This window comes from Apium graveolens, chromosome 7 (assembly GCF_009905375.1).
Source record: "Apium graveolens cultivar Ventura chromosome 7, ASM990537v1, whole genome shotgun sequence".
Classification (NCBI taxonomy): Eukaryota; Viridiplantae; Streptophyta; class Magnoliopsida; order Apiales; family Apiaceae; genus Apium; species Apium graveolens.
The window spans coordinates 8,605,066-8,631,917 of NC_133653.1; the positions used below are offsets into that span (position 1 = coordinate 8,605,066).

General features: G+C 34.2%; 2 protein-coding genes and 1 pseudogene across 2 annotated transcripts; all 3 read left to right on the forward strand.

Moving 5' to 3' along the window:
• The first annotated feature begins 16,161 nt into the window (after nucleotides 1-16,161).
• Nucleotides 16,162-18,748, forward strand: LOC141671557 (sulfite exporter TauE/SafE family protein 3-like; annotated as a pseudogene).
• Nucleotides 18,749-19,042: 294 nt separating this feature from the next.
• Nucleotides 19,043-23,151, forward strand: LOC141671556 (sulfite exporter TauE/SafE family protein 3-like). The gene is made up of 13 exons (XM_074477833.1): nucleotides 19,043-19,222; nucleotides 19,302-19,556; nucleotides 20,137-20,296; nucleotides 20,811-21,011; nucleotides 21,095-21,159; nucleotides 21,242-21,269; nucleotides 21,368-21,459; nucleotides 21,529-21,615; nucleotides 21,711-21,761; nucleotides 21,939-22,160; nucleotides 22,291-22,384; nucleotides 22,558-22,698; nucleotides 22,820-23,151. Exons 2-13 carry the CDS (start codon nucleotides 19,335-19,337, stop codon nucleotides 22,903-22,905), a joined length of 1,449 nt encoding a protein of 482 aa, XP_074333934.1. The 5' UTR covers nucleotides 19,043-19,222; nucleotides 19,302-19,334; the 3' UTR covers nucleotides 22,906-23,151.
• A 629-nt stretch (nucleotides 23,152-23,780) lies between these two features.
• On the forward strand, nucleotides 23,781-26,052 carry LOC141673210 (uncharacterized). The gene is made up of 3 exons (XM_074479943.1): nucleotides 23,781-23,973; nucleotides 24,091-25,250; nucleotides 25,627-26,052. Exons 1-3 carry the CDS (start codon nucleotides 23,781-23,783, stop codon nucleotides 26,050-26,052), a joined length of 1,779 nt encoding a protein of 592 aa, XP_074336044.1.
• Nucleotides 26,053-26,852: the final 800 nt, after the last annotated feature.

Below are 26,852 nucleotides of genomic sequence, written 5' to 3' on the forward strand. Positions count from 1 at the left end.
CACTGGAGTATTTCAGAAAGTGCCAAAATGATTTCAAGTGCCCCTGCTGTTCCCAAGTATAGGATCTGAATTCTGAATATTTTGATATCAGAACAGAGTCATTTTTTTTGACGAAAACAAGAAAATTAAGAAATGCATTACACTTTCACTTTCTACATGTGAACAGAGCCATTCACATGTAGAAAAATCAAGAAATGTGTTGCACATTCACTTTCGAGAAGGATAAGTAAAAAGGTATTCCATTGAACTTTTAAAAGAAACAAAACAAAGATATTGCAACTATAATTTATGTGTGAATGTGTATGTAGGAATCAAAGAACACAGTTCTATGGCTTCTGTGCAGAGACTGTGCTCTGTGTTTTAACTCGTTTTGTTGCAAAAGTTTTAGCAAATAGTCATTTTTTCATTTTGGTATGTGATAAAAAACATTCTCAAATGCGCTTAATAAATTATCTTATCTGATCAATTAAAATTATTAAGATAGCTCTTCATATTTTTTCTAATCAGTCAAATAGTTCGTACATTTTCGTTAATCTCGTTATTTAATCCAATCCAAATGCGTATAAACAAATAGATGGGAGGGAGGGATTCTGATTTTTTTTATCATAGATAACCAACGGCCGCTACCCTTCGGGTGCGCACTAGTAAACCTTACAGGGTCACGCAATAGCCTGAGATTCCGATTTTTATCAAACGAAAGTTACGAAACACCTGTATAGATAATCTTGATTGAATTCGAATCAAAAAATTACAAATGTAGGACAATAAAACTATTAAATGGCCCATGCACCTGGCCCTTAATAGCTCATGTCATTGATGGCTGTCTAAATTAACTAGTAATTTTTTACGGTCAATGTGCAATCACCTTTTTTTTGCATCTTTGCATCATAGTTTGCTCATTGCATTTTGCATTGCCACTTTTTAAAGTGTGAACTCTGTTTCTTCTTAAAATTATCCTCATTTCTTGAAACCAGCAATCTCCCAATTTCTGGGGGTTATTAAATTTCCGGGGTTATTATTATGAATCGTTTATATATCTACACAACCCTAAAGAGGGAAGGCGAGGGAAGGTGCATGCATTTTCGTATTAATTAATATGGTTATTTTTTGCATGTAGTAAGCAATAGACAAAATCAAATTCATTATTTTAAATGAAATCATCTCTATAACCTCATACTAATTATACATCATAATCTCAGAAAACATTATTTTATAATGCTATCATACACAATCAGATTTAAATCAGAATTTTTTACCTCTTACAATAGCTTTCTGGTCACCGGAAGTCTCAACTCACCCTTGCCCTATTATCCATAACGCTCTCCAGGCTCCTTTGGATATTCTTTGGCTGGATGCAGGAGTCCTCACACGGTCTCTTCCATATCGCTATTCTTCAAGATATTATTTTTCTAAACCAATTCTGATTGTATATAATACTTATAAAATAATCTGTTTCTATTATTATGATATATTCCTAATAGAGTTTATAGAGAGTGAAGAAGTTTAGCCAGACATATTCAGAGAGAGAGAGAGAGAATTGAACTTCAGAAATTTTTCAGATTTCTTTTCCATTTCATGTATGGACTTATTTATAATAGTCTTTTTATATGGTTACAGATTACCGGGATAACCGTTTTTTTTTACATAATTACTAATAATTCAGGAATCTTTTCTTTTCTTTGTCTGCCATTTCTTCTTTTGTCGTCTCTTCATATTTTCTTCATCTTTATCTTTTGTGTCTGCCATGATATCTTGCAGGATCTGTCATCTTTTTCCAGGGAATCTGCTTTTTCTTTTCTTCTTTCTCAATCTTTGTCTGCCATGATATTTTTGGAATCTCCTGGTAATATAACTTTTTGGTTTTCACCATTCAATTTGCAGTGTTCTGGTGTATTACACCATTTTTGTATTATGCAAAGGGATCAGAATTCATCCCTTTGTCATCATCTTTTAGACTGATAATAGGTCTCTTTCGAGGACCTGTTATTCTTTGATAATATTCAGTAGTATATTTTGCATGATTATATTTCAGGTTTTCTATTTTATCAAGCATTATCTCTAATGCCATAGTTCCTGAATTTTGTATAATATTATCATAATATAAGGTTATTATACTTTCGGTGAAACCTCCACCATGGCTTTCAGAAATAATTATAGCTTTCCGAGCTCGTAGTATATCTTGTATTTTGGACCTGAGGGTAGCTAGTCCAATGGCTCGTTTTTCACATAACCATTCCTGGAATTTGTTAATATCACAGGGATTTGGCAATTTCAAGCTTTTGGTTTCTCCCACAATATCTGCCATATTCCTTCCCAATTTAAATAGTTGACATATTATTATGGGTTTTCCAACTAGATCGGTTGATGCATCAAAAACTTGTATTCCATATGAGCCTGCTCCCATTTCCCGTATCATAGCTTCCACGGATTTGACAATTATACTTGGTAGCTTTGATATACAATACATGGTTTCATTTGTTAAGATCTTGTCAACAAAACCATGTATAAACAGGTTATAGACTATGTCAGGTTTTGCATTTTCACAACAAATATATCTGGGATATTTTGTAGATTTTGTCAGTCTGCAAACATCAGGGTTAGATTTATAATCATAATATTTCATCATTTGCTCATATGTTTTCACTATCTCAGGTGAGTATTTCAGCCTATCACTCATTGATAAATTTGACAGAGTAGTTGATATGTTGGTTGAGGGTGATGGCATGGTTACAAGCTTTGATGAAAATGTTATAGGTTTTATTGTAGGGATTGCAACTGAAGCTTGTAGAGTTGTTTTGTCTTTTATAGCTTCCATAATTTGTTTCAGAAAATGTTGGTTCTCCTGAACCAGGGTTTCTATCTCCTTTTGGAGTTTGGTGATTTTCTCATTATTGGTTGAGATATGAGAAGTGACATCAGTGATATATTTCTCAAAATTTTCCATATCCTGCTAAGAGCAACAAACAATTAAATTTTCCCTTTACAAAAACAAAATGCATGACATTCAATGGCATTTAATTTTCTAATAATTGATATTAATAATTCATCAATATACCTTCTATTAGGAGTGAAATAATAACCAATGTGTTTTTCTATTTCTAGAAATCCTTTGTATGCTTCTTCTAGTTTTTCTGTATTATTTTCATCTAATCCTTCGAGAGCAAAATTTTTTATAAATTCTACAGCTTCTGAAGTAGTAGTCCATATTATTAAAGATCCCGATATGATTTTCCATGGTTGAGCTTGTCTTCTTGTATATTCTATTTTCATTGTTTATTTTCTCTGCTAAGATAGTCAGCTAACACATTTTTTGTTCCTGATATATTTTTTATTACAAAATCATAACAACAGAAAAAAGATTGCCATTTTCTTCTTTTATTTAATTATGGTAATAATTCTATTTTATTAGTAATAAAGGCTTTTACTTGAGTATTATCTGTTCTTACTACAAATTTAACAGGTAATAAATGATAATGAAACTTTTTAATCCCATATTTTACAGCTAATAGTTCTTTTTCATTTATGTGGTAGTTTGATTCATTAGGTTTCCAAGTTCCTCCTGCATATCCACATATATGTGTATTTTCTTTATCTATGTCATCCTTCTCATATGCTATTAGGACTGCTCCCCATCCTATATCACTAGCATCAGTATATAATTCTAAATGATCTGTTTCTATGGGTATTCTATGTTTTGGTAAATCTTTCACCTTTTCCTTAAGAATTTTTATACAGTTTTCATGTTCTTTTGTCCATCCAAAAGGTTTATTTTTTGTTAGTTCCTGTAATGGTTTTCTTAATTTAGGTAAGTCTTTAATATGATCTGAGGTATAATTTATTATTCCTAAAAATTGTTGTACCTCTTTTTTATTTTCTAATTTGTCCTTAAAATTTACAATCTTTGTTACTATATGATCTTGTAATTGTATACCTTCTTTATCTATTTTGTATCCTAAATATTCTATCTTATTCTTAAATATTTCAGATTTCTTTTCAGACAGTAATATTCCATGCTGGTCTATTGTTTTTATAAATTGCTCTAAATGTTTTATATGCTCTTCTAGAGTTTCACTATATATTAATATATCGTCTACATATACTATACAGAAATCTTTTAATTTCCTAAAGATTTGGTCCATTCTTCGTTGAAATATTTGTGGCGCATTTTTTAATCCAAAGGGTAATACTATCCATTCATAATGTCCTTGCGGAGCACTAAAGGCTGTTAAAGGCCTTGATTCTTTGGTTAATTTTATTTGCCAAAATCCACTTTTACAATCAAATTTACTAAACCATTTCTTATTTCCTAGTCTATTTATAAGATTTCTTTTGTATGGTAAGAAATATCCATCAAATATAGTTTTCTTATTTAATTCTCTATAGTCTATTACCATACGGGCTTTTCCCCTTTTCTGTTCATTATGTTTTCTTACAAGGAAAGCCGGGCTACTATGTGGACTTTTACTTTCTTGTATTAATTTTAGTTTTAATAATTCATTGATTTGATTATCAAATTCTTTTTGGTCTGAAGGGCTATACCTTATAGGTTTAGATCTTATTATATCATTAGGGTTTAATAATTTTATTTCAGCATATATCTTTTCCTTATCCCATAACCTCATAGGATTTTCTCCGAAGTTGGATTTTAATAAATTATTATATTTTTCAGTTAATTCTTGTAGATTATTATTTCTTTCTATTTTTAGATTGTTTATTCTTATAGTATTTATAGTACTTATTGGCATAATTCTTTTTAATACTATCCACTTATTACACGGAGTTTGTAATGATAGGGTATTTGAAGTTACTATATGTGTTTTAAAATAATCTAAAAAGTTATTTCCTAATAATATAGATTGCTTCATCTTATTCTGATATACAATAGGTAAACTGAATAATGTTTTATTTAGCTTTATTCTCATGTTTTTTGCTATTACATCTAATTCCTTCTTTTGTTCATTAAATCCTGATACCCTAGTTCTATGTGCATTAGATTTTTCCCATCTATATGAAGCTAAAACTTCCTTTTTTACTAGACATAGATCTGCTCCACTATCTATAAATATTTTTTGTTTTAGGAATTTATATTTTTTATATTCTACATCTGCTTCTATGTATATTGCTACCATTCCTCCCAATTGCTTTCACTAGATGATTTATAATTTATAAAGTTTATTTCATTATCAGTTTCACTAATATAAAACTCTTCATATTCATACCATCTATTGTCATCTTCTTTAATTTGTTCTATTTCCATTATGAATTGTGATGTATTTATATATTTTACTTTCTTTTCTTTCAGTTTAGGACATTTATTAGCATAATGTCCTTTTTCATTACAATTCCAACATTTACATTCACTTATATCTTTCTTTTTAAAAGGTTTTCTTCTAAACTTTCTCTTATTTTTATATCTTCTCCTATTTTCTGGTGTATTTCTAAATTTCCTAAATCTTTTTCTCTTATATCTGTTGTATTTATAAGGATAATTATTTCTATTTTGTTTGCTTCTGTACTTATCATATAATTTTTTCTTATTATACCTCTTCTTATAGTTCCTATAGGGTTTTTTATCTTCACATCCAAATACTAATCTTCTTTCAGTGAATCCACATATTTCTCTTAATCCTAGTTTTTTATCCTTTTTAACCTTCTGTTGTACCCTATATTCTTCACATTTTCTCATTAGATATCCTCTTAGTACTCTTATTCTTTCACCCAGAGTGTTCTCACGAGGTTCTAACTTATTATATTCCTTAGTTATCTCAGTATTATAAGGTTCTGGTAAATGATCATAATATAATTGTTGATATATATGTCCTTCTTCGGGTAAGAATCTAGCTTCATAAAAGAATTTAGTAAAACTTATAGTATATTCTGGTAACTTGTTAATTTTACAGCATTTCATGTTATTTAGATTCATTATTATTTCTATTTTTCTTTCTATTAAAACTTGGTCTCTAGCTACTATCCAAGGTTCTCCTAAGAATTCTCTTTTTAATATCATATCAAATATTTGTAACATTGATTTCCAATCCGTTGCATACCTTAGTACTTCAGTTTTTAACTGATATTCTATGGATTCTATCCAATATGCTACCTTTCCAATTAACATTTTTGAGATCAAGTTATAAGTATATTCTAACTCATCTGTATGAGTAGAATTCATTAATGCTATATACATTCCTAAATTCCAATCAGTAATTCTCCTGCTAATTTCTTGTTCTTTATATACATTATCTAAGTCTAAAAAGTATCCATTCAAGTTTAAGCCTTGTGATATTGATCCTATAAATTCTTTAAATTCATTATGTTGTCCTATTGGTATGTGTTTTGGTATCGTGTTCCTATATCTTGTTATAACTTCCATATTATGGTCGGTTACTTCTTCTTCTGGGTAGTTATCCATCTCCTCATTTTTTATTCCTTCAGTTTCTATATCAGTATAATTATTTTTATCTTCTTGGTCACTATTCGATTCTTGTTTTATTACTGCATTTACATTTTTCATTCTTTCTAAAGCTTCTATTATATTTTTATTTTCTATTTCCATTTCAGAATTTTCCTCATAACTACTGTTATATTCTTCTATTATATTCACCGTTTTTCCTAAATTATCTTGTTCCAATTCACTAGTACTTGTATTATTATTTGTAGATACAGTACTAGAAACTTCACTTGTATCTTTTTTTTTCCTTTTAACTTATTTAATTGCCTTTTCAATATTTCTATTTCTTTTTTATTTTCTTCTGTTTTTTCATTTAATTCCTTTTTTGTTTGTCTTAAATCTCTTTTTACATCTTTTAGTTCCTTTTTAGTTTCTTTATATTTATTTTTATATTTTTTATATTTTTCTAACCATTCTTCATTAGTATTTAATCGTAATTTTTTATTCTCCGTCCTTATTTCTTCTATTTCTTCCTTTTGTTGTTCTAATTTTGACTTTAAATATTCTGTCACAGTTGTATCAATCTTAAACTCAGCTTTGCTTTCACTAGTTGTTTCCTTTTTTAATGGTTCATACTTATATTTTTCTCTTTCTAAAATTTCTTTTCCATGATTCTTTAAAAATGTTATCACGTTATATTCCTTTTGTTCTTTAGTTTCCATTAGAACTTTCCTTTTTTACTAAGTTGTCCCAAATTATCTAATACCTTTCCTATTGGTTCAGATATATTAGGTTTCATTTTACTTATATCTATCATCATTGGCTCATTAACTCTTCTCCATGCATTTATGGCTTTTAGTTCTGGCTTATTTGTAATTTCTTTTTCTGGTATAATTTTTTGTTTTCCTTCTTCTAATTTTATTAACTTGTCTAGTATCATTTTTAAAGTAGGTATTTCAGAATTATTCCATAAGCTTGTTAACTCTTCTCTTATTATTTGTCTCAAATTTTCTTGATTATCTCGTTTTTCTACCAATCTCATTATTGCATTTAGTTTTTCCTTAACTATTATTTCTTCCCATAAATTTTTTATAAATTCTGAGTCTGACATTTTATTATTTGTTGATTCGCTTCTTCCAACCATTTCCAACATCTATCCAATATTTACTAGTATTTTTACTCTGTTCTTCTAATTTCTTAATATCATTTTCTAACTTTGTTTGTCTTTCCTTATATTCTAAATATTTTATTTGTGAATCTATTTCGCTTTCTAACATACTCTGTATTTTCTTTAACTTTTCTTTCTTATTCCTTAATTTTTCTTGTATATTCATAGTTTTTCTATAAATCTTTCTTTTCCTTGATCTACTATCTTTATTCCATTATTATTAATTTTATAATTTATCATTTTTAAGAAGTCGCTTCCTAATAATAATTCACTCGAACTATCATATTCTATTACTCCTATATTTATATTATATTCCAAGTCTAATATTTTAAACTTTAAATTAGTGCATTTAGTAATAAATATTTCTCTATCATTTTCTGCATATCTGTAAGTCTGAGGTTCTATCCACTTACAATTTTCTTCATTTACCTTGCTTATATGAATAAAACTTTTGGTAGCTCCTGTATTAATTTCTGCTATACAATCTCTTGTTATTGTTTCGTCAAATATTATTATTTTTATTTTCAAACTATCAGTATCTATTTTTATTAAATCTATCTTTCTACTCGTCATACTCATTGATCTAATTAATCTTATAGGATTTTGTTCTTTTCTAAAACTTAATCTAGATCCTTCTAATATTGGTTTAATTCTTTGCCTTGGAATCATTTGTCTATTACTAAAATCTATTGTAATTTCTTCTGGGATTGTTATTTGAGATTCTTCTTTATGTTCAATTTTTTCTAATATATCATTATATAACTTTGGTACTATTATTCCTAATTCCGTTTGTTTCTTTACGTGATGGTTTCCAGTCATAGCATAAACCATTTTGGTTTCTATACTAATAACTTTACTTCCTTTTTGCATTTTTATTCCATCTAACTTATAGTATAATGTTAAAGATCTTTCTTTATTTTCATCCCTTAGTGATATACTGAAATCGGGTTGTATTATAAATTTTAATTTCTGATATATCAAGTTTCCTTTTATTACTGCTATTAATGAATCTTGTATATTTCCTATTATTCTATCATCCAATACATATATCTGTATAGGAGTATCGATATTTTTCTGAAAATATGCTTTTATTGTAAATTCTATTGCTCCAAAATATATGTTTTTTAGTTTATTTGCTTCCTTTTGTTTTAATTTGGATAATTCTCTTTTTATTAATCCATCTGTTATTAAATTTATTCTTGTTTTTCCATTTATTGTATCTATATCTATTACATTCTCATGTTTTTGGGCTATATACCTAACTTCCTTATTTCTTTCAAAATATGATGTCTTGAATATCTTTTTTATTGTTAATTCTTCTGTTTTACTTTGAATTTGATTATATATATCTGGTTTAAAACTTAGGGTTTGTGATGTTCCTCCTTCGTATTCATCCATTTGATAATACATATCTTGTTTTTCACTTATTTCTTCTAATGACATTTTATCCATCTATATTTTATCCAGTTATATTATTTGTTAAAATTATTCTTTTAAGTCCTTGTATTCTTAGTTTATCATTTCTAAATGTTATTATCATATTTCCAAGTTGTTGGTAAATTCTCATAATTTCTTCGTTATTCTCTCTTGTCCATGTTATTTTATTTTTTCTTTCTAGTAATTTTTCCAGATCTATTTCTAATTTTTCTTGATTTTTTATTAATTGCTTTAGTTTTCTATTATTTCTAGTTATTGCATTTGGATCTGTCCAATTCATTTTTTAATTTTTTGTTTTAAATCATCTATTAATCTATATTGTTCAGTTAATACTTCTTTTAAGTCTTTTATTTCGACTTCTAAATTAGTTTCTTTAATAAATTTTTCTCGTTTTAATAAAAGTTTTTCTTCCTCTAGTCTCCTAATTTTTTCATCTCTTTCTTCCAACATTGTTTGTAATATAGCTATAATATCTAATTTTTCATTTATTATTTGCATGCTTATCTTACAACTTTCAATATGTTGATTTATTAGCCTATTATATGTTGGTTCTTTATCAGCTATATACTGAATTGATCGTATCCTTAAATCTTCCATAAGTCAGATTAATTGTTTGTATAAAATTTTCTTACACATCTGTTGTGTTACTTTGTTTTCTACCATAAATAAAATTAATAGAGTTGCTATTATTTTAGATTTATATCTTTTATTCCTTTCTCTATTTATTCTTGTCGGAGGTCTCATTTAACCATCAAATTTTATTTCCTTTTTACTATTCATGTACCTTTTACTATTCATTAGTTACTATTCACTGTTTACTATTCACGGCTACTTTTGCTACAGTGTTTTACTGTTCATTTCCCGCCTATTACTAGCTCTGATACCAATTTCTGGGGGTTATTAAATTTCCGGGGGTTATTATTATGGATCGTTTATATATCTACACAACCCTAAAGAGGGAAGGCGAGGGAAGGTGCATGCATTTTCGTATTAATTAATATGGTTATTTTTTGCATGTAGTAAGCAATAGACAAAATCAAATTCATTATTTTAAATGAAATCATCTCTATAACCTCATACTAATTATACATCATAATCTCAGAAAATATTATTTTATAATGCTATCATACACAATCAGATTTAAATCAGAATTTTTTACCTCTTACAATAGCTTTCTGGTCACCGGAAGTCTCAACTCACCCTTGCCCTATTATCCATAACGCTCTCCAAGCTCCTTTGGATATTCTTTGGCTGGATGCAGGAGTCCTCACACGGTCTCTTCCATATCGCTATTCTTCAAGATAAAGATTTTGAGATCAGTTGTTGTGATCATATGGAGCTTTGGTTTAGCTGCAGTGTTTGTTTCAGCAGAAAGAAGCTTGAAAAAACAGGGTTCAAATTTGATTCATAATGCAGCTGATGAATCTGAAACTAATCATCTTCTTGAGGTTGCAAGTTTCTTGTGGCAATCTAGTGAATCAGGTTACCAGCATGTTTGGCCGGTATGATCTCTAGATGTCGTTTTTCGGCTCTTTATTGGAGAACTTAGTACTCATTCTTGTTCATAATATTAGCTACTTAATATGTATTAACTGTATGATATAGAAACTGAGAAAAGCTCTGATCTTTGCTTGCCAAAAGGCTTGCCGTTTTATTGCTGATAACTATTCAATATATATGAAATACATCAGAAACAAGAAACTTAAAAACTAGCTACAAACTAGGACACTTTCATAACAGACACCTGACTTATTCAAACTCCTACAAATCAGCTACTACTACTGCATCATGGTCGACTAAAACAAAATAAAACAACTACTGTTATCAGCTTTATTTAACATACTTAAAACAAGTTTAAGATTAAACCAACATATCCCCCCTTAATCTTTAACTTGTCCAGACAATTCCTTAGTTCCCAGTAAAACCCGCATTTTCTCAAATTTCGCTGTTGTCAATGCTTTTGTCAAAACATCTGCTCTTTGCCTCTCGCTACTGATGTGTCTCAAAATGATTTCCCCCCTGTCAACACATTCCCTTATAAAGTGATATCGCGTGTCAATGTGTTTGCTTCTCCCGTGGAAAACAGGATTTTTAGCCAAGTCTATTGCTGACTTGTTATCAACGTACAACACCACTGGACCACTACAATCTGCAGTTATCTGATTTAGCACATTTCGAAGCCAAATTGCTTGACAAGCTGCGGCAGTAGCAGCCATAAATTCAGCTTCACATGAACATAATACAACACATCTTTGCTTCTGTGAAATCCACATAATAAGACTCTCATTCAAATAAAAACACATCCAACCTGTACTTCTTCTATCATCCAGATCACCGCCCAAATCACTGTCACTAAAACCAGTCAATATATTGTTGCCACTGGTTTTGCTGTACTCCAAACCAAAATGCAGAGTACCTTGAACATATCGGAGAATTCGTTTAACGGCATTGAGATGAACAGTAGTTGGACGCTCCATATATCTACTTGCAATCCCAACAGAAAATGCGATGTCCGGTCTGGTATGTACTAAGTACCTCAAACCCCCAATCATGCTCTTGTACTGTGTAACATCCACAACTTTGCCCCCCTCATCCTTGTCAATACACTCTTTCGGATCCATAGGGAATTTAGTTGGATTACAACCCTTTAAGCCTGCCTTCTCGATAATCTTCCGTGCGTATCCGGTTTGCTTGAGTCTGATATGCCCTTTTCCTTGCTCCACCTCAATCCCTAGATAGTAACTCAACAAACCCATGTCAGTCAACAAACCCATGTCAGTCATTTCAAAATTTTGATTCATCTGGCACTTGAAGTCTTTGATCATAGCTACACTACTTCCTGTCACCAAAAGATCATCCACATAGACTGCTACAATCAAATTTTCGTCTCCATTCTTCCTTGTGTAAACAGCGTGTTCCGATGGACATCTCCTAAATCCCAACTGCTCAAGACAAGCATTTAACTTCGCATACCAAGCACGTGGTGCTTGTCGAAGACCATACAAAGCTTTTGACAGTTTGTATACCAAATTTTCTTTTCCCAACTTCACGAAACCTTCAGGTTGAGTTACATAAACATTCTCATTTATTTCTCCATTGAGAAATGCTGTTTTATGTCTAGATGATGCACCTCCCAATCCTCTTTCACTGCTAAAGCCAGAAGTAAACGAACTGTTTCAAGTCTAGTCACCGGTGCAAATATTTCGTCGAAGTCACCTCCACGCTCCTGCACATAACCTTTGGCGACAAGTCTCACCTTATGCTTCACGATAATGCCTTGTGCATCCTTCTTTAGCTTAAAAATCCATTTTAAGCCTATAGCCTTTTGACCTCGAGGAAGTTCAGTTAGCTTCCAAGTTCTATTTTCTTCTATTGATTGTAACTCCCTTTCCATAGCCATCTTCCAATTACGGTCCTTGGCAGCCTGTGCAAAATTCACGGGTTCTTCGATACCCATTAAATACAATTCCTCCTCCAACTGCATTTCCTCTGTTTCTTCATAGATTTCACTGAATTTTCTGACTCTTCTTGGCTCGACACTGTCATCATAGTCTTCATAATTCAGTCTTGGCACAGGTGACTGCGTCCTTGGTGTTTCTGCACTCTCAGAATATGCACTTTGTGAGCTGCTATTTTCTGGGCTGCTGTTTTCAATAACATTTGAACCATCATCACCTCGAAATTCCCCATTTTCTGCCACTGAGTCTCCTGCTACCACGAATGCACCCATGTGACTGTTTTCACCACCATCAGTTTCATTCCAGGACCACGACTTCTCTTCTTCAAACGTTACATCCCTGCTAACATACACTTTATTGTCATTTGGATCATAGAGTCGATAAGCTTTTGTCCCCGGTTCTTTTCCCAAGTTGATTGCTTGCTTACTTCGATCGTCCAACTTTCTCGTATGTTGACTGGGCACCTTCATATGTGCAATGCAGCCAAATACCCTTATATGCCCAACATGTGGTTTTTTTTCATTTCACGCTTCATATGGAGTAATTCCTGACAAAGCCCTCGTAGGTAGCCTGTTCAGAATGTATATTGAGTGTCTAACTACTTCCCCCATAAAAACAATGGCAGTTTCATTTATTTTAAACAACTTCTAGCCATCTCAACAACCGTCCTATTACGGCGTTCCACCACCCCGTTCTGTTGTGGGGTATAAGGTGCAGTGTAGTGTCGCTTTATTCCAGCCCTCTCACAGAAAGATTTGAAATCATTTGATCCAAATTCACCACCTCGATCAGTACGGAATACTCTCACTTTCTTTTCTGGACTTCTTTCCACCAAAGCACAAAATTGTTTGAAAGCATCCAGAGCTTCATCTTTGCTCTTCAAAAAATAGACCCACATATAACGGCTATAATCATCTACTAGCAAGAAAAAAATACCTTTTGCCTGATGCCGTCTCCGGAAGAAATGGACCACATAGGTCTCCATGAATCAATTCCAACACCTTGGTCGCATTGTAACTTGTCTTGGAAGGGAATTGTTTTCTAGTTTGCTTCGACATCAAACAGTCAGTGCACACCTCCTTTTGTTGTGTTAATCTTGGTAGTCCATTCACCATTGTATCTTTGAGCATCAAGGACAAAGCATGATAGTTGATGTGTCCCAGTCGCTTATGCCAGAGCTTCGATACCTCTTCTTGTTTAGTCAGTAAGCACTTAGAACTTTCATTGTCAATAATGAGTTTGTATAGTCTATTTTGTGACCGTTTTACCTTCATAAGTAACTTGTCGTGAGTATCATATACCCAAAAAAGTTCTCCTTTAATGACGACCCCGTTTCCTGCCTCTGTTAACTGCCCTATGCTGATTATATTATTCCGAAGTGTTGGAATATAATAAACATCTTTGAGTATACGAGTTTCACCGTTCTTGCACACAAAAGTCACAGATCCCTTCCCTTCAATTCTCACTTTAGAGCCGTCTCCAAAACTGACTTGACCGGATATTTTCTCATTTAACTCTGAGAATTTCGATTTGAATCCAGTCATATGACTGCTAGCACCATTGTCCAGAACCTTCGACATTTGTGATAGTACCACCTTCTTCTCACTCAAGTATGCCACCTCTTGTTCCTCTTTGTCACTTTTTGCCAGTAACAGTGCTGGTTCATCATCATCCAACCTTGTCATATTTACCTCCTCCTTTTGTTCTCTGATACGTCTTGGTTTTCGACAGTCCGCAGCAAAATGCCCATATGCAGAGCAATTATAGCACTTTAAATTACTCTTGTCACGTCGTCGACCCTTAGGATTGAATGATGAGCCGTCTGTGTTTCTCCGGTTTGACCGCCTCAACCAATCTTCACGTGTAAGAAGCAATTTTCCTTCACTGATCTTACGCTTTTTCCACTCTTCTTGTGTGAGCATCAGCTGACCTTCATTTGACTCAGTTTTTTCGCTTCCCTTTAACCTTTCTTCGTGGGCTTTTAAGGACCCAACTGCCTCTTCTAGTGTCATAGTCTCCAAGTCGCCAAACTGCTCCATAGTCGAGACAATATGGAGGAATTTTGATGGCACAGCACGTAGCAATTTCTTGACCACATAGGATTCATTCATAGATTCTCCCAGGGCTCTAATATTCGATACAAGCCCATTCAATTTCAGATAAAAATCGTCTAGCTGCTCGTTGTCCTTCATGCTCATGGACTCAAACTCAGTTCTTAGAGTTTGCACTTTTGCCTTCTTCACACGTTCCGCTCCTTGGCACATGGTTTTTAATGCGTCCCAGGCTTGTTTTGCGGTTTCCTTTTCTGCTATTGAGAGCAACATGTCTTCAGGCAGTCCTTGATACATCATGGCCAATGCAACTTTATCTGTCTTCTCCTCAACCGCTGCTTTAAGATCATTTGGCTCTATTGCGATCCAGACACCCTGAGCTTGTAGATACACTTTCATCTTTAGTACCCAAGAAGTGTAATTATTCTTTGTCAGTGTTGGGTAACTCAAACCTATTGATCCTCCCCCTTTAGCTTTGTTGTTGTCCATCGTGGATGCCTCTGGCCTTCACTTAGAAATTCCAAGCTCTGATACCAATTCTTGTTAATAATATTAGCTACTTAATATGTATTAACTGTATGATATAGAAACTGAGAAAAGCTCTGATCTTTGCTTGCCAAAAGGCTTGCCGTTTTATTGCTGATAACTATTCAATATATATGAAATACATCAGAAACAAGAAACTGAAAAACTAGCTACAAACTAGGACACTTTCATAACAGACACCTGACTTATTCAAACTCCTACAAATCAGCTACTACTACTGCATCATGGTCGACTAAAACAAAATAAAACAACTAATGTTATCAGCTTTATTTAACATACTTAAAACAAGTTTAAGATTAAACCAACACTCATTTGTATACTTTGTTAAGTAATGTGCACCAGACTTATCATCTATATGTTTAGTTCAACTGATAGTCTATAAGTTACAAGTTATCAAATATTATAAATTGACAAAAAGTAAATGAAGCTATATTTTTTAGGGCAAGATTGATGTTTGTGAAGTCAAACTACGAATGCAGGATAAAAAATAACCTCGTTCCTACTTTTATAAGGCTATTTTAAGCTATAACTTATTATTCGATAAACGGATCAAGTAAGCTAATCTGGACTTGCAATTTGGCATAGCAACACAGACCCTTAGGCCTTGTGTGTACAGATTACAAAAACTCTGATATCGTCCATGCATGTAAATTGTAAGATGGCAGGATTGAGGCTTCAACTACTCCTTTTAGATGTTTATCGATGTCTGCAAAAAAATTACTAATTGTTTTATGTTGATTGACAACTTGACATTCTACATTGCTGATGTCATTTAAAGATCTTTGATAATGTGAACAATTTCGGATGTGCTATTTCCAGAAAATGCAATTGAACTAACAAATAGTTGTCGCTACCATTATTGGATTTTTTTGGAGCTGCTTTTGGTAGTGTAGGTGGTGTAAGTGGTGGTGGCATATTTATTCCCATGCTTACCTTAGTTATTGGATTTGATCCTAAATCAGCAACTGCAATTTCAAAGCGTAAGACATTGAAATCTTGAAATAGTTTAATTTTGTTTCTATTCTAGCAGATATTGTGACTTGACTTCATCAACCTGGAAGGGTGAAAATTGAATTTTATGCAATTATAATTGCATCTTTTCTATAGGTATGATCATGGGTGCAGCAGTCTCAACTGTTTATTATAACCTTAAGCTACGTCATCCCACAATAGATAAGCCGATCATTGACTATGACTTGGTACTGCTCATCCAACCTATGCTAATGCTGGGAGTCGCATTCAATGTAATTTTCGCTGATTGGATGGTTACAATTCTGCTCATTGTACTCTTCTTGGGTAATGCGCTTATGGTCTGTTGTATTTAAAAATTTGTGTCATTCATATTCATCCTCTAAGTCCGTTCAATTGAGTGCATTGCAGTTATATCAACAAAGGCCTTTCTAAGAGGTGTAGATACTTGGAAAGGCGAGACCATTTTAAGGAAGGTCGCACTGATAAAAACATGGTTGCTATTCTGTTTTGTCAGGCTATGACATCTTACTTATTGCTTCTATTCCTTGTTCCAGGAGGCTGCAAAACATCGGGAGGACAATGGTCAGTTGCTCTGCAGTTCCCTAGGATACTTGTCGTAATGGATTTTCTGTTATCTGGATTTAGATAACCTCTTTAAGCATTGTCAGGAAATGGTGGTGATGGAGCCGACTACAAGTTACTTCCTGGTGGACCTGACCAAAAATCTGAAAATGGGACAAACAGCTCCCTCAAAGAAGTAAGTGATCTCGAAGAAGCAATATTCCTTCATTAGAGGTTCTGTAATCTTATTAATATTATTACTCTATCAGGTGTCTGTTCTTGAGAATGTGTACTGGTAGGAGTTTGGCCTTCTTTGTTTTGTTTGGGTAGCATATCTTGCAGTGCAGATCACCAAGGTTTGTTTGTTCAAATATCGAGGCTTAAGTTTTTATAATAAATCTGGAAATGATTTATTTATGGATTTACTGATTTTCAGCTTCTGTGAACAGAATTATACAACTAATTGTTCGACAGAATACTGGGTGCTGAATTTCCTGCAGGTATGTTTCACATATCGTAGTTGGTAGTGTCATTAAAAAATAATGGTATTCAGTCAAGAGTTTAAATTTCCCCTAGGCGAGGATTCAAATCTTCATGTGATTCGACTATTTCATTGTGATGTAGGTTCCAGTTTCTGTTGGGGTATCTCTGTATGAAGCAATTAGTCTGTATACTGGACGAAGGGTAATTGCATCCAACGGAGAGTCTGGAACCAATGTTCGAGCTAGCCAGCTATTTGTTTATTGTTCCTTTAGTGTACTTGCTGGTGTTGTTGGAGGGCTACTTGGCCTTGGTGGAGGATTTATAATGGGCCCATTATTTTTGGAGTTTGGAATTCCTCCACAGGTGAGTTTTTACGCGTTCACCATCTTCCTAAGCTTTCCTAACTTTGAAATATGATATCTGCTCTTATATACATTCAGATGTTTATTACTATGCCTGGTAACCTTAGGCCATGGGCAGGTCACAAGTGCTACTGCTACTTTTGGAATGATGTTCTCCTCGTCTATGTCCGTTGTAGAATACTACCTTCTAAATCGTTTTCCTGTTCCTTATGGTAAGTGCATCCATCTGATATTCTTTTCCCCAGATAAGTCAAAAACATCGTAATAAGTCACTAACAAGGATGTAGCAATGGTGAAAGTGGAATATATAGAAGTTGAGAAGTATAAAAGGAGGACCATTGTTATGCCAACTTCAAAATGGTGTTAAGGATGTTTTTATTCATATGTTCCAGCTCTCTACTTTATTCTTGTGGCAGCTATTGCTGCTTTTGTCGGACAAGATGTCGTGACAAGGGTAGTCAGCATACTCGGAAGGGCCTCCATAATCATCTTCATTCTGTATGGTAAATTTCTTTAGTTTTTTTCAGCATGCTGAACTAGATCTAGATATATTTATCGGATGTACTTTTTATTGTTTGACAGGTGGAGTTGGAGTAGTGAACATGATTGGGAAAATTCAGAGGCATGAATATATGGGTTTTGAGAACCATTGCCAGTACGGAGTCTGAAGTCCCCCTCCACATTGCTAAATTGCAACATAGAGGTACTTAAATTGGCTCAAGATTTGCAGTCGACTTGCAGGATGAATGATGACCACTATTACCATTACTCCCATTGTAATACACATTGTATGATACAACTGTTGTTTGTAATATTACCACATTGTATGATGACCACTATTACCAAAATTCAAAGGTTTGGCTATATTTGGAGGAACATTTACATTGCTCTGGGGAAAATGCTTGAGTACTGAGTAAACTTTGCAACTTACAAACTACTTAAATAATCCATTTGATTATGAGATGCAACTCATTTAAATGTCAATTACAAACACATTCTAATTTCCATCCATTCTGCTCACAGATTATATGATAGTTGTCATCTGTTACGTATCTGTTTTCGAAGCTGTTGGTGTTCGAGAGGCTCTTTCTTGCTTCAAAAATCTATCTTTATCAAATGTAATAATCGAGTACGGTTTGAGGTTTGCAGAATCCTTTTTGTTAAGGGGGTGACTTGGTGAATAGTTACCTCGGAGAGTTTAGGACACGCCTGATCTCTCTCTCTCTCTCTCTCTCTCTCCCTGCCTCCCTCCCTCCCTCTCCCTCTCTCTCTCTCTCTCTCTCTCTCTCTCTCCCTCCCTCCCCCTCTCTCTCTCTCATTTTTTCCAGAAAGCAAACTAATAGGGCTGCACATTCTCTAGCTAAAATCTCTTGTGAGCCTAAACTGCTATGGTGAGTTTGCATCTCCTTCTACCTGTGTTGGACATCTTAACATGTTATACATATTTCATCTAATTACAATGGTTTAAGTTTTCCAAAAGAACATATATATTTTCATTGAATTCCAACCACTTGTATACCATCAAATGGCCCATGAACATTGTTATTGTTATATAATACAAAGGAGTAGCCACATACTTATCTTCTTTGTGGGGCTGCCAAATAATCTAAATTTTACACACTGTACATCTCTGCATTGAATTTTCTCATTACATTATGCATTGCCACTTCAGTTTCTCAAGCGTCAACTCTTTTTTCCTTAAAGTTATCCTCATTTCTTGAAATCAGCCATCTCTGGTCTTGGTTTCATATTACATCAAACAGACAGAGACGGCCATTTGTTCGTATCAAATTCTGGTGAGACCCTTTTGTTTTCTTGGCCTATACACGAATAGTGGTATGTAAAGACTGATGACATGCATTTATAAATTTTCAGGGACAGTTTTTTACTGTTGAGGTTTTCATTTAAATGGAGGGGTTGGGAGGAAAGTGGAAAATTTCGAGATCACTAGTAGTTATTATATGGAGCTTTGGTTTAGCTGCAGTGCTTGTTTCAGCAGAAAGAGGCTTAAGAAAACCGGGTTCAAATTTGATCCAAAATGCAGCTGATGAATCCGAAACTAATTATCTTCTCAAAGTTGCCAATTTCTTGTGGCTATCTGATGAATCCGGTTACCAGCATATTTGGCCGGTATGATTTATAGTTGTCGTTTTCTGACTCTTTATTCTACGTTGCTTGTTTAGTTGGAGTACTCATTGGTATACTGCTAAGAGTCCTAACTGATGTGAATCAGACTTATCATCTTATGCATTATTCAAATGATAAGTGATAACATACAAGTTTAACAAAATAAAGAAAATTACAACTAGTACTGCAATAAGGCTAATTTATGCCAGAATTTATTATTCGACAAACAGATGAAGTAAGCTAACTTGGACTTCTGAGTTGGCTGCCAAAAGACCCTTAGGTGTACAGATGACATTTTGGGTATGTTGATGTCGATTGAAATGAGTTTTGTTCAATGAAGTAGTCTTATCATATTTGATTCATACATTTTAAGTTATAGATGTACATTTGCCTAAAAAAGGAACTGTGTATTGTCCATGCATGTAAATTGGAAGATGAAGGTACTGATGCTTCAACTTCCCTTGTTTGCTGCCTGTCTATGTTCGCGAAAATTTTATTGTTTTATGTTGTTTGACATTCTAAACTGCTGGTGTCGATTAAAGATCTTTTATAATGTGAACAATCTCGGATGGGTTATTTCTAGGAAATGCAATTCAATTGGCAAATTGTTGCGGCTTCCATTATTGGATTTCTTGGAGCAGCTTTTGGTAGTGTAGGCGGTGTTGGTGGTGGCGGCATATTTATTCCCATGCTTACCTTAATTATTGGATTTGATCCAAAATCAGCAACTGCAATTTCAAAGTGTAAGCCAGTGATATCCCGAAAGAACTTAAATCTGTTTCTTTTCTGGCAGATATGTGGCCTTGAATCTCAACTTTGTTGGCATTATCGTATAGTAACCTAGACGACTGAAAAAGAATTTTCATGCAATTGTATTGTATCTAGAAGTAAAACGGCACATTCACGAGCTCAAATTTATAAATGGAACTATTTATAACTTTTTAGATATTCATCAAGGTTCAAGCATCTAAAATCCTAGTACTGGAAACAACCTGTCGACTATATTGTTTGCTAGATTGCAGAGCAGGGCTAGCTTCCAGATGCATTACTTTGAGTTTTGAAAATTGGACAGTTAGTATTTATGATTTTAGGGGCAGTAATTAGTATTGATCAGCTTGCTTAGATAAAGCTTTCTGAACAAATTTAGCGCTAGCTATCAATTAGTTGATGACTGTTGAGTTTTATGCACATTACTTAAAGTCATGAAAACTTCAGAACTTGCTAGCTTGGTAAAGAATTGCATTTAATTTTTTTTAGGTATGATCATGGGTGCAGCAGTCTCGACTGTTTATTATAACCTAAAGCTACGTCATCCTACAATAGATATGCCAATCATTGACTATGACTTGGTATTGCTCATCAACCCTATGCAGATGCTCGGTATTAGCATTGGAGTTTCTTTAAATGTGATTTTCGCTGATTGGATGGTTACAGTTCTGCTGATTGTAATCTTATTGGGTAATGCGCTGATGGTATGTTGTACTAGAAATTTGATGCCGTTTATATTCATCCTCTAAGTCCGTTCAACTGGTGGTTTGCAGTTATATCAACAAAGGCATTTTTTAGAGGTGTTGAAACTTGGAAAGGAGAAACCCCTTTAAGGAAGGTTGCAATGATAAAAACAGATTTGCTATTCTATTTTGTTGGAGCATGACATCTTACGTATTGCCTTTTTTTTCTCGTTTTAGGAGGCTGCAAAGCGTCAGGAGGACAATGGTCAGTTGCTCTGCAGTTCATTAGGATACTTGTGACTTATATTGGTAACAGAAACTCTGTTCTCCAGATTCAGATTTAACCTCTTTAGGTATTTCCAGAAAATGGAGGTGATGGAGCCGACTATAAGCTTCTTCCTGGCGGACCTGACAAGAAGACTGAAAATGGGACAAAGAGCTCACTTAAAGAAGAAGTAACTGATATCTGCGAAGCAATTTTCCTTTCTTAGAGGCTCTCTATCTGATTAGTATTACTATATCAGGTACCTGTTCTTGAGAATGTGTGCTGGAAGGAGTTTGGGCTTCTTTGTTTTGTTTGGTTAGCATTTCTTGTAGTGCAGATCACCAAGGTTTGTTTTCTCCATTTGTCGAGACCTAAGTTCTTACCATCAGTCCGGAAATGATTTATTTATAGAATCACTGATTTTTCATGTTTTGCAAACAGAATCAAACAGCTAATTGTTCGACAGCATACTGGGTGCTAAATTTCCTGCAGGTAAGTTTTATAGTCAGCGTTCATGATTTTTCCATCCACAAACTTTCCTCTTACAGTACGACAACTCTCATTATTGATAGTTACATTGAATAAGATTTGTTCTTGGTCTTAAGTTCAAATTTCCCCCACGCGAGGATTAAAATCTTCAAGTAATTCTACTTTTTCATTGTCATGTAGGTTCCAGTTTCTGTTGGGGTTTCTCTGTATGAAGCAGTTAGGCTTTATACTGGACGAAGGGTAATTGCATCCAACGGACAGTCTGGGACCAATGTCCGAGTTGGCCAGATGTTCGTTTATTGTTTATTTGGCGTAGTGGCTGGTGTGGTTGGGGGGCTACTTGGTCTTGGCGGAGGATTTATAATGGGGCCAGTATTTTTGGAGTTAGGAATCCCTCCACAGGCGAGTTTATACTCATTTACTACACTCTTAAAAAAAACGAAGAAAGTTTATAAGCAATTTAATAGCATATGCAAGAATCTTTGTATGAAATTTCAAGTACTCAGAGTTTTAAATATGATGTTATCTGCAGGTCTCCAGTGCTAGTGCTACTTTTGGAATGATGTTCTCCTCGTCTATGTCCGTTGTAGAATACTACCTTCTAAACCGTTTTCCTGTTCCATATGGTAAGTACATATTTGTAATAACCTTTTTCCAAGTTGAGTCAAAAACATGGTAACAAGCTAGTGAGGATGTGTTACTAGTGAAAGTTCAAATTATAAGTTGAGAAGTATAAGAGGGAGCGCTGTTATTCCAACTTCAAAATGCTGTTAATTCTGTTTCTGTCTGTATGTTCCAGCTCTCTACTTGGTCCTTGTGGCAACTATTGCTGCTTTTATCGGACAAGATGTCGTGAGAAGGGTAGTCAGCATACTCGGAAGGGCCTCCATAATTATCTTCATTCTGTCAGCTACTATTTTTGTTAGTGCAATCTCATTAGGTGAGGTTTTCAACAGCTCATATTTGTACAGATGATTTGAACTTGTATAGTAAACTTCTTGCAGCATGCTAAACTAGAGATCTCGATACATTTATCAAATGTACTTTTTATTGTTTGACAGGTGGATTTGGAATAGTGAACATGATTGGGAAAATTGAGAGGCATGAGTACATGGGTTTTGAGAATCTCTGCAGGTACGGTGCTTGAAGTGCCTCTCCGCATTTCTGAATTGAATCGTCGAGGTGCATAAACTGGCTCAAGATCTGCAGTCAGACTTGTGGGATGAATGATGACCATTATTACCATTAGTCCATTACTCCCATTGTTACACATATTGTATGATACAACTGCTATTTGTCAAATCATTAGTACTAAGAAACTTGACGTCTTAATAATTTATATATGATGTAATTTTGTTGTCAAAATGATCGTAGTTAAATGGTTTTAGAGCAACTACAACTTTGATGGGTGAAACTCCCTTCTTTTGCTCAGCATGTTTGTATACTAGTTGTTGATCTTTTAGCATCCCAGATAACTGGACATCAGAAACTGAATACTCGAGTCCGAGACGTGTGTTAAATGGAGTGATTTCAAGGCCTCACTTGCATCTGGGGCATGAGCAACCATTGATACAAGGGTAGGATTAACATTACCTCTCCAAAACAGGAGCAGACTCATGAAACATTGCACTTTTCGGCATAGTAGTTTCGGGTACACATTGAACTAGGGAATTACTGATATAGTTGTGAAAAATAGACTCATTTTACATTTTATGAAAATAGAAAAATGAAGACAAGTTGTATTGTGTTTTGGCGCCAAAAGCGGTTATGATTCTGTTATGAAGTAGTGGTTAGCAGAGTTGTATAAAACTGTGAAAGAAGATTGTGTTGAACAAGAATATACATATTTTCACATTCTCAATTCTCTTTCTCTCTCGATATCTCTATCTCTCTCAATCTCTCCTTCTCTGTTAATCTCTATAAACAGGCTGAATATATGCATACTGCATCAATGGTATCAGAGCATTCGATCCACCATTAGCAAATCTGGCGCCTCAAACGCGTAATTCGTCTTCAGTCGGTATGGACGAACAGATCAAAGATCAATTTCGCTCCATTAACGATCATTTTGCTTCGATTGACCATAGAATTTCTGAGAATGAATCGAAGTTTGATGGAAAATTAGAGGAAATCTTGAGGATGATGAGGAATCTTAAGGAATTAGGCACTGGTCCAAGCACAAATCGGACTGAATCATCTTCCAACTCTCAGGGAGGTAACATCAAAACTCTTAGTTTTACACCTAAAGTTGAATTTCCATGATTTGATGAATCTGGAGCCAAGAGTTGGGTTAAGAAATGTGCAAAATATTTTTCATTGTGTAAGATTCCAGAAGATCAGCGAGTCGATTTAGCAAGTTTGTATATGTTTGATAAAGCTGAAATTTGGGTTTTCAATTACTTATATGTTAGGAAACAAGTCGATTGGGGGGAATTTGTGATTGACTTGAGTGCAAGATTCAGAGATGAAGTTGGTCATGATGTAGTAGAGCAATTTAATAAGCTGCAACAATTTACTTCTCTTGAAGCCTATATTGATGATTTTGAGAATTTACGTTCATTACTGCTTCAAAGTAATCACACTCTTCCTGAATCATATGTTCTTGAGAGTTTTGTTGAAGGGTTAAAGGGCACTGTGAAGCCTTTTGTGAGAGCTTTTAAACCTACTTTTGTGGCTGATGCAATTTTGTATGCAAGATTGCAGGAAGAATCTCTGAATAATGCTCAGAAATTATCTAAACCTAATAATTCTTCTTTGAATTCTAAACCACTTTTTTCAACTGTCAACAAAACACCTATTCTTCCTACACCACAGCTAAAGCCAGTTTCACAGGGGTTTAGTAAGGAAAACCAGAAGCCATTTAAGTTCATTCCAGCTGAGGTAAGGGCTGAGAAAATGGCCAAAGGACTTTGTTACTACTGTGATAAGAAGTATGAAAGGGGGCACAAGTGCCAATTTAAGGAGGCTCAACTTTTTGCTGTAGAAATACCTTGTGAAGAAGAAGAAAATTCCATAGAAGAAGAAGAATTGGATGAGACAAGACAAGAAGAGGCCCATAATAAACCCTCTATATCTGTTAATGCATTAATGGGGAGTCACACTTTTAATACCATGAGAGTGCAAGGTTGGGTACAGGGTAAACCTTTACACATCTTGGTTGATTCTGGCAGTACTCACAATTTTTTAGATATAGGGACTGCACACAAATTGGGATGTAAGAAAGAAGGTATAAGATTACAAGCTGTTACTGTGGCAGATGGGAATCACATCCCTTGTCAACATGTTGTTAAGAATTTTTGTTGGAAGCTTGGAGGGAGTAATTTCACTACAGACACACTGTCGATTGAATTAGGCAGCTGTGACATGGTCTTAGGGATACAGTGGCTGAGTACCCTAGGCAATATCAACTGGGATTTCAAGAAATTAGTTATGGAATTGGTATTTGATGATAAAGTAGTGAAACTGAAGGGTATTGCTTCTCAAAAGTTAAAGGTTCTTAAAGGACAACCATCACTAAAAATGTTGCAGAATAACACTCAGTTATGCTTACTACAATTAAGGCAAGTGGATGAGTTTCAGTTGTAAGGCCAAACACAGCTAGCTAGAAAAAGAGTTGTGGCAGTTAGAAGGATCTCAAGATACTATAATAGCTGATGATGTATCTTCAAAAATTCATGCTCAACTAGAAGAACTTAAGGAGCAATATAGAGATATTTTCAAAGAGCCTGAACAGTTACCACTAGCCAGAGGATTGTTTGATCACAGAATACCTTTAGAGGTGGGTGCAAATCCTGTCAACATTAGGCCTTACAGGTAACCTTTAAAGCAAAGAGACTTTATAGAGAATATTATTGAAGAAATATTGTAGAAGGGTATAATTCAGCAGAGTGCTTCTCCTTTTGCTTCTCCTGTGGTATTAGTAGGAAAAAAGGATGGAAGTTGGAGGTTGTGTGTGGACTATAGGGAGCTGAATAAGAAAACAGTGAAAGACAAATTTCCTATACCAGTAGTAGATGAGTTAATTGATGAACTCTCAGGGTCTAAGGTCTTCAGCAAAATAGACCTAAGGGCTGGATACCATCAGCTCAGAATGCATACTGAGGATGTGTTTAAAACAACATTCAAAACTCACAGTGGTCACTATGAGTTTCTTGTAATGCCTTTTGGGCTTACAAATGCTCCAACATCTTTTCAGGGATGGATGAATGCAATCTTTAAGTGCTTTTTGAGAAAAAATGTGCTGGTATTTTTTGATGACATTCTCATCTACAACAAGTCTTTAGAGGAACATTGATGTCATTTGAAAGCAGTCTTTGATCTTATGAGACACCATTCATTATTTGCTAAAGAAAGCAAGTGTTGTTTTGTTATGGACAAGGTGGAGTATTTAGGCCATTTTATCTCAGGAAAGGGAGTAGAGACTGATACTAGGAAAATAAATTCAATTGTCAACTGGCCAGTTCCTGCTTCTGTTAAGGAACTGAGAAGTTTCCTTGGTATCACAGGCTATTATAGGAAATTCATAAAGAATTATGCAGTCATCAGCAAGGCACTGACTGACCAATTAAAGAAGGGATGTTTTGCCTGGAATGATCAAGCACAAAATGCATTTCAAACATTGAAGATTGCCTTAAGCACTGCGCCTGTTCTTACTTTGCCAGATTTTAACAAAGTTTTTGTAGTAGAGACTGATGCTTCAAAAACAGGTATTGGTGTTGTTTTAATGCAAGATCATCATCCACTAGCTTTTATAAGCAAGTCTTTGGGGCCAAAAGGGCAAAAATTATTTGTGTATGAAAAAGAACTATTAGCAGTGGTATATGCAGTCCTGAAGTGGGAACAATATCTGATGGGAGGCCATTTTATTATCAAGACAGACCAGAAAAGTCTGAAATGGTTATTACAACAAAGAATTTCAACACCATTTCAAGTATTTTGGTTATCAAAATTGATGGGGTTTGATTATGAAATTCAGTACAAAGGAGGAAGTGAGAATGTGGCAGCTGATGCTTTATCTAGAGTTCAAGGTTCTGAGGTACTTTTGCTTGCCATCTCAGTAGTTGATTCTGATTTAGTTAAATTGCTTATTCAAAG

Bases quoted from the DNA above. Each gene is read 5' to 3' on its own strand.
- LOC141673210 (XM_074479943.1), top strand. From the start codon at position 23,781: ATGGACGAACAGATCAAAGATCAATTTCGCTCCATTAACGATCATTTT. The intron at 23,974-24,090 runs GTAACATCAAAA...GTAAGATTCCAG, and splicing joins ATCTTCCAACTCTCAGGGAG to AAGATCAGCGAGTCGATTTA. The intron at 25,251-25,626 runs GTTCTTAAAGGA...GAAATATTGTAG, and splicing joins TTGCTTCTCAAAAGTTAAAG to AAGGGTATAATTCAGCAGAG.
- LOC141671556 (XM_074477833.1), top strand. From the start codon at position 19,335: ATGGAGGGGTTGGGAGGAAAGTGGAAAATTTCGAGATCACTAGTAGTT. The intron at 21,270-21,367 runs GTCAGTTGCTCT...AGGTATTTCCAG, and splicing joins AAAGCGTCAGGAGGACAATG to AAAATGGAGGTGATGGAGCC. The intron at 22,161-22,290 runs GCGAGTTTATAC...TGTTATCTGCAG, and splicing joins AGTTAGGAATCCCTCCACAG to GTCTCCAGTGCTAGTGCTAC.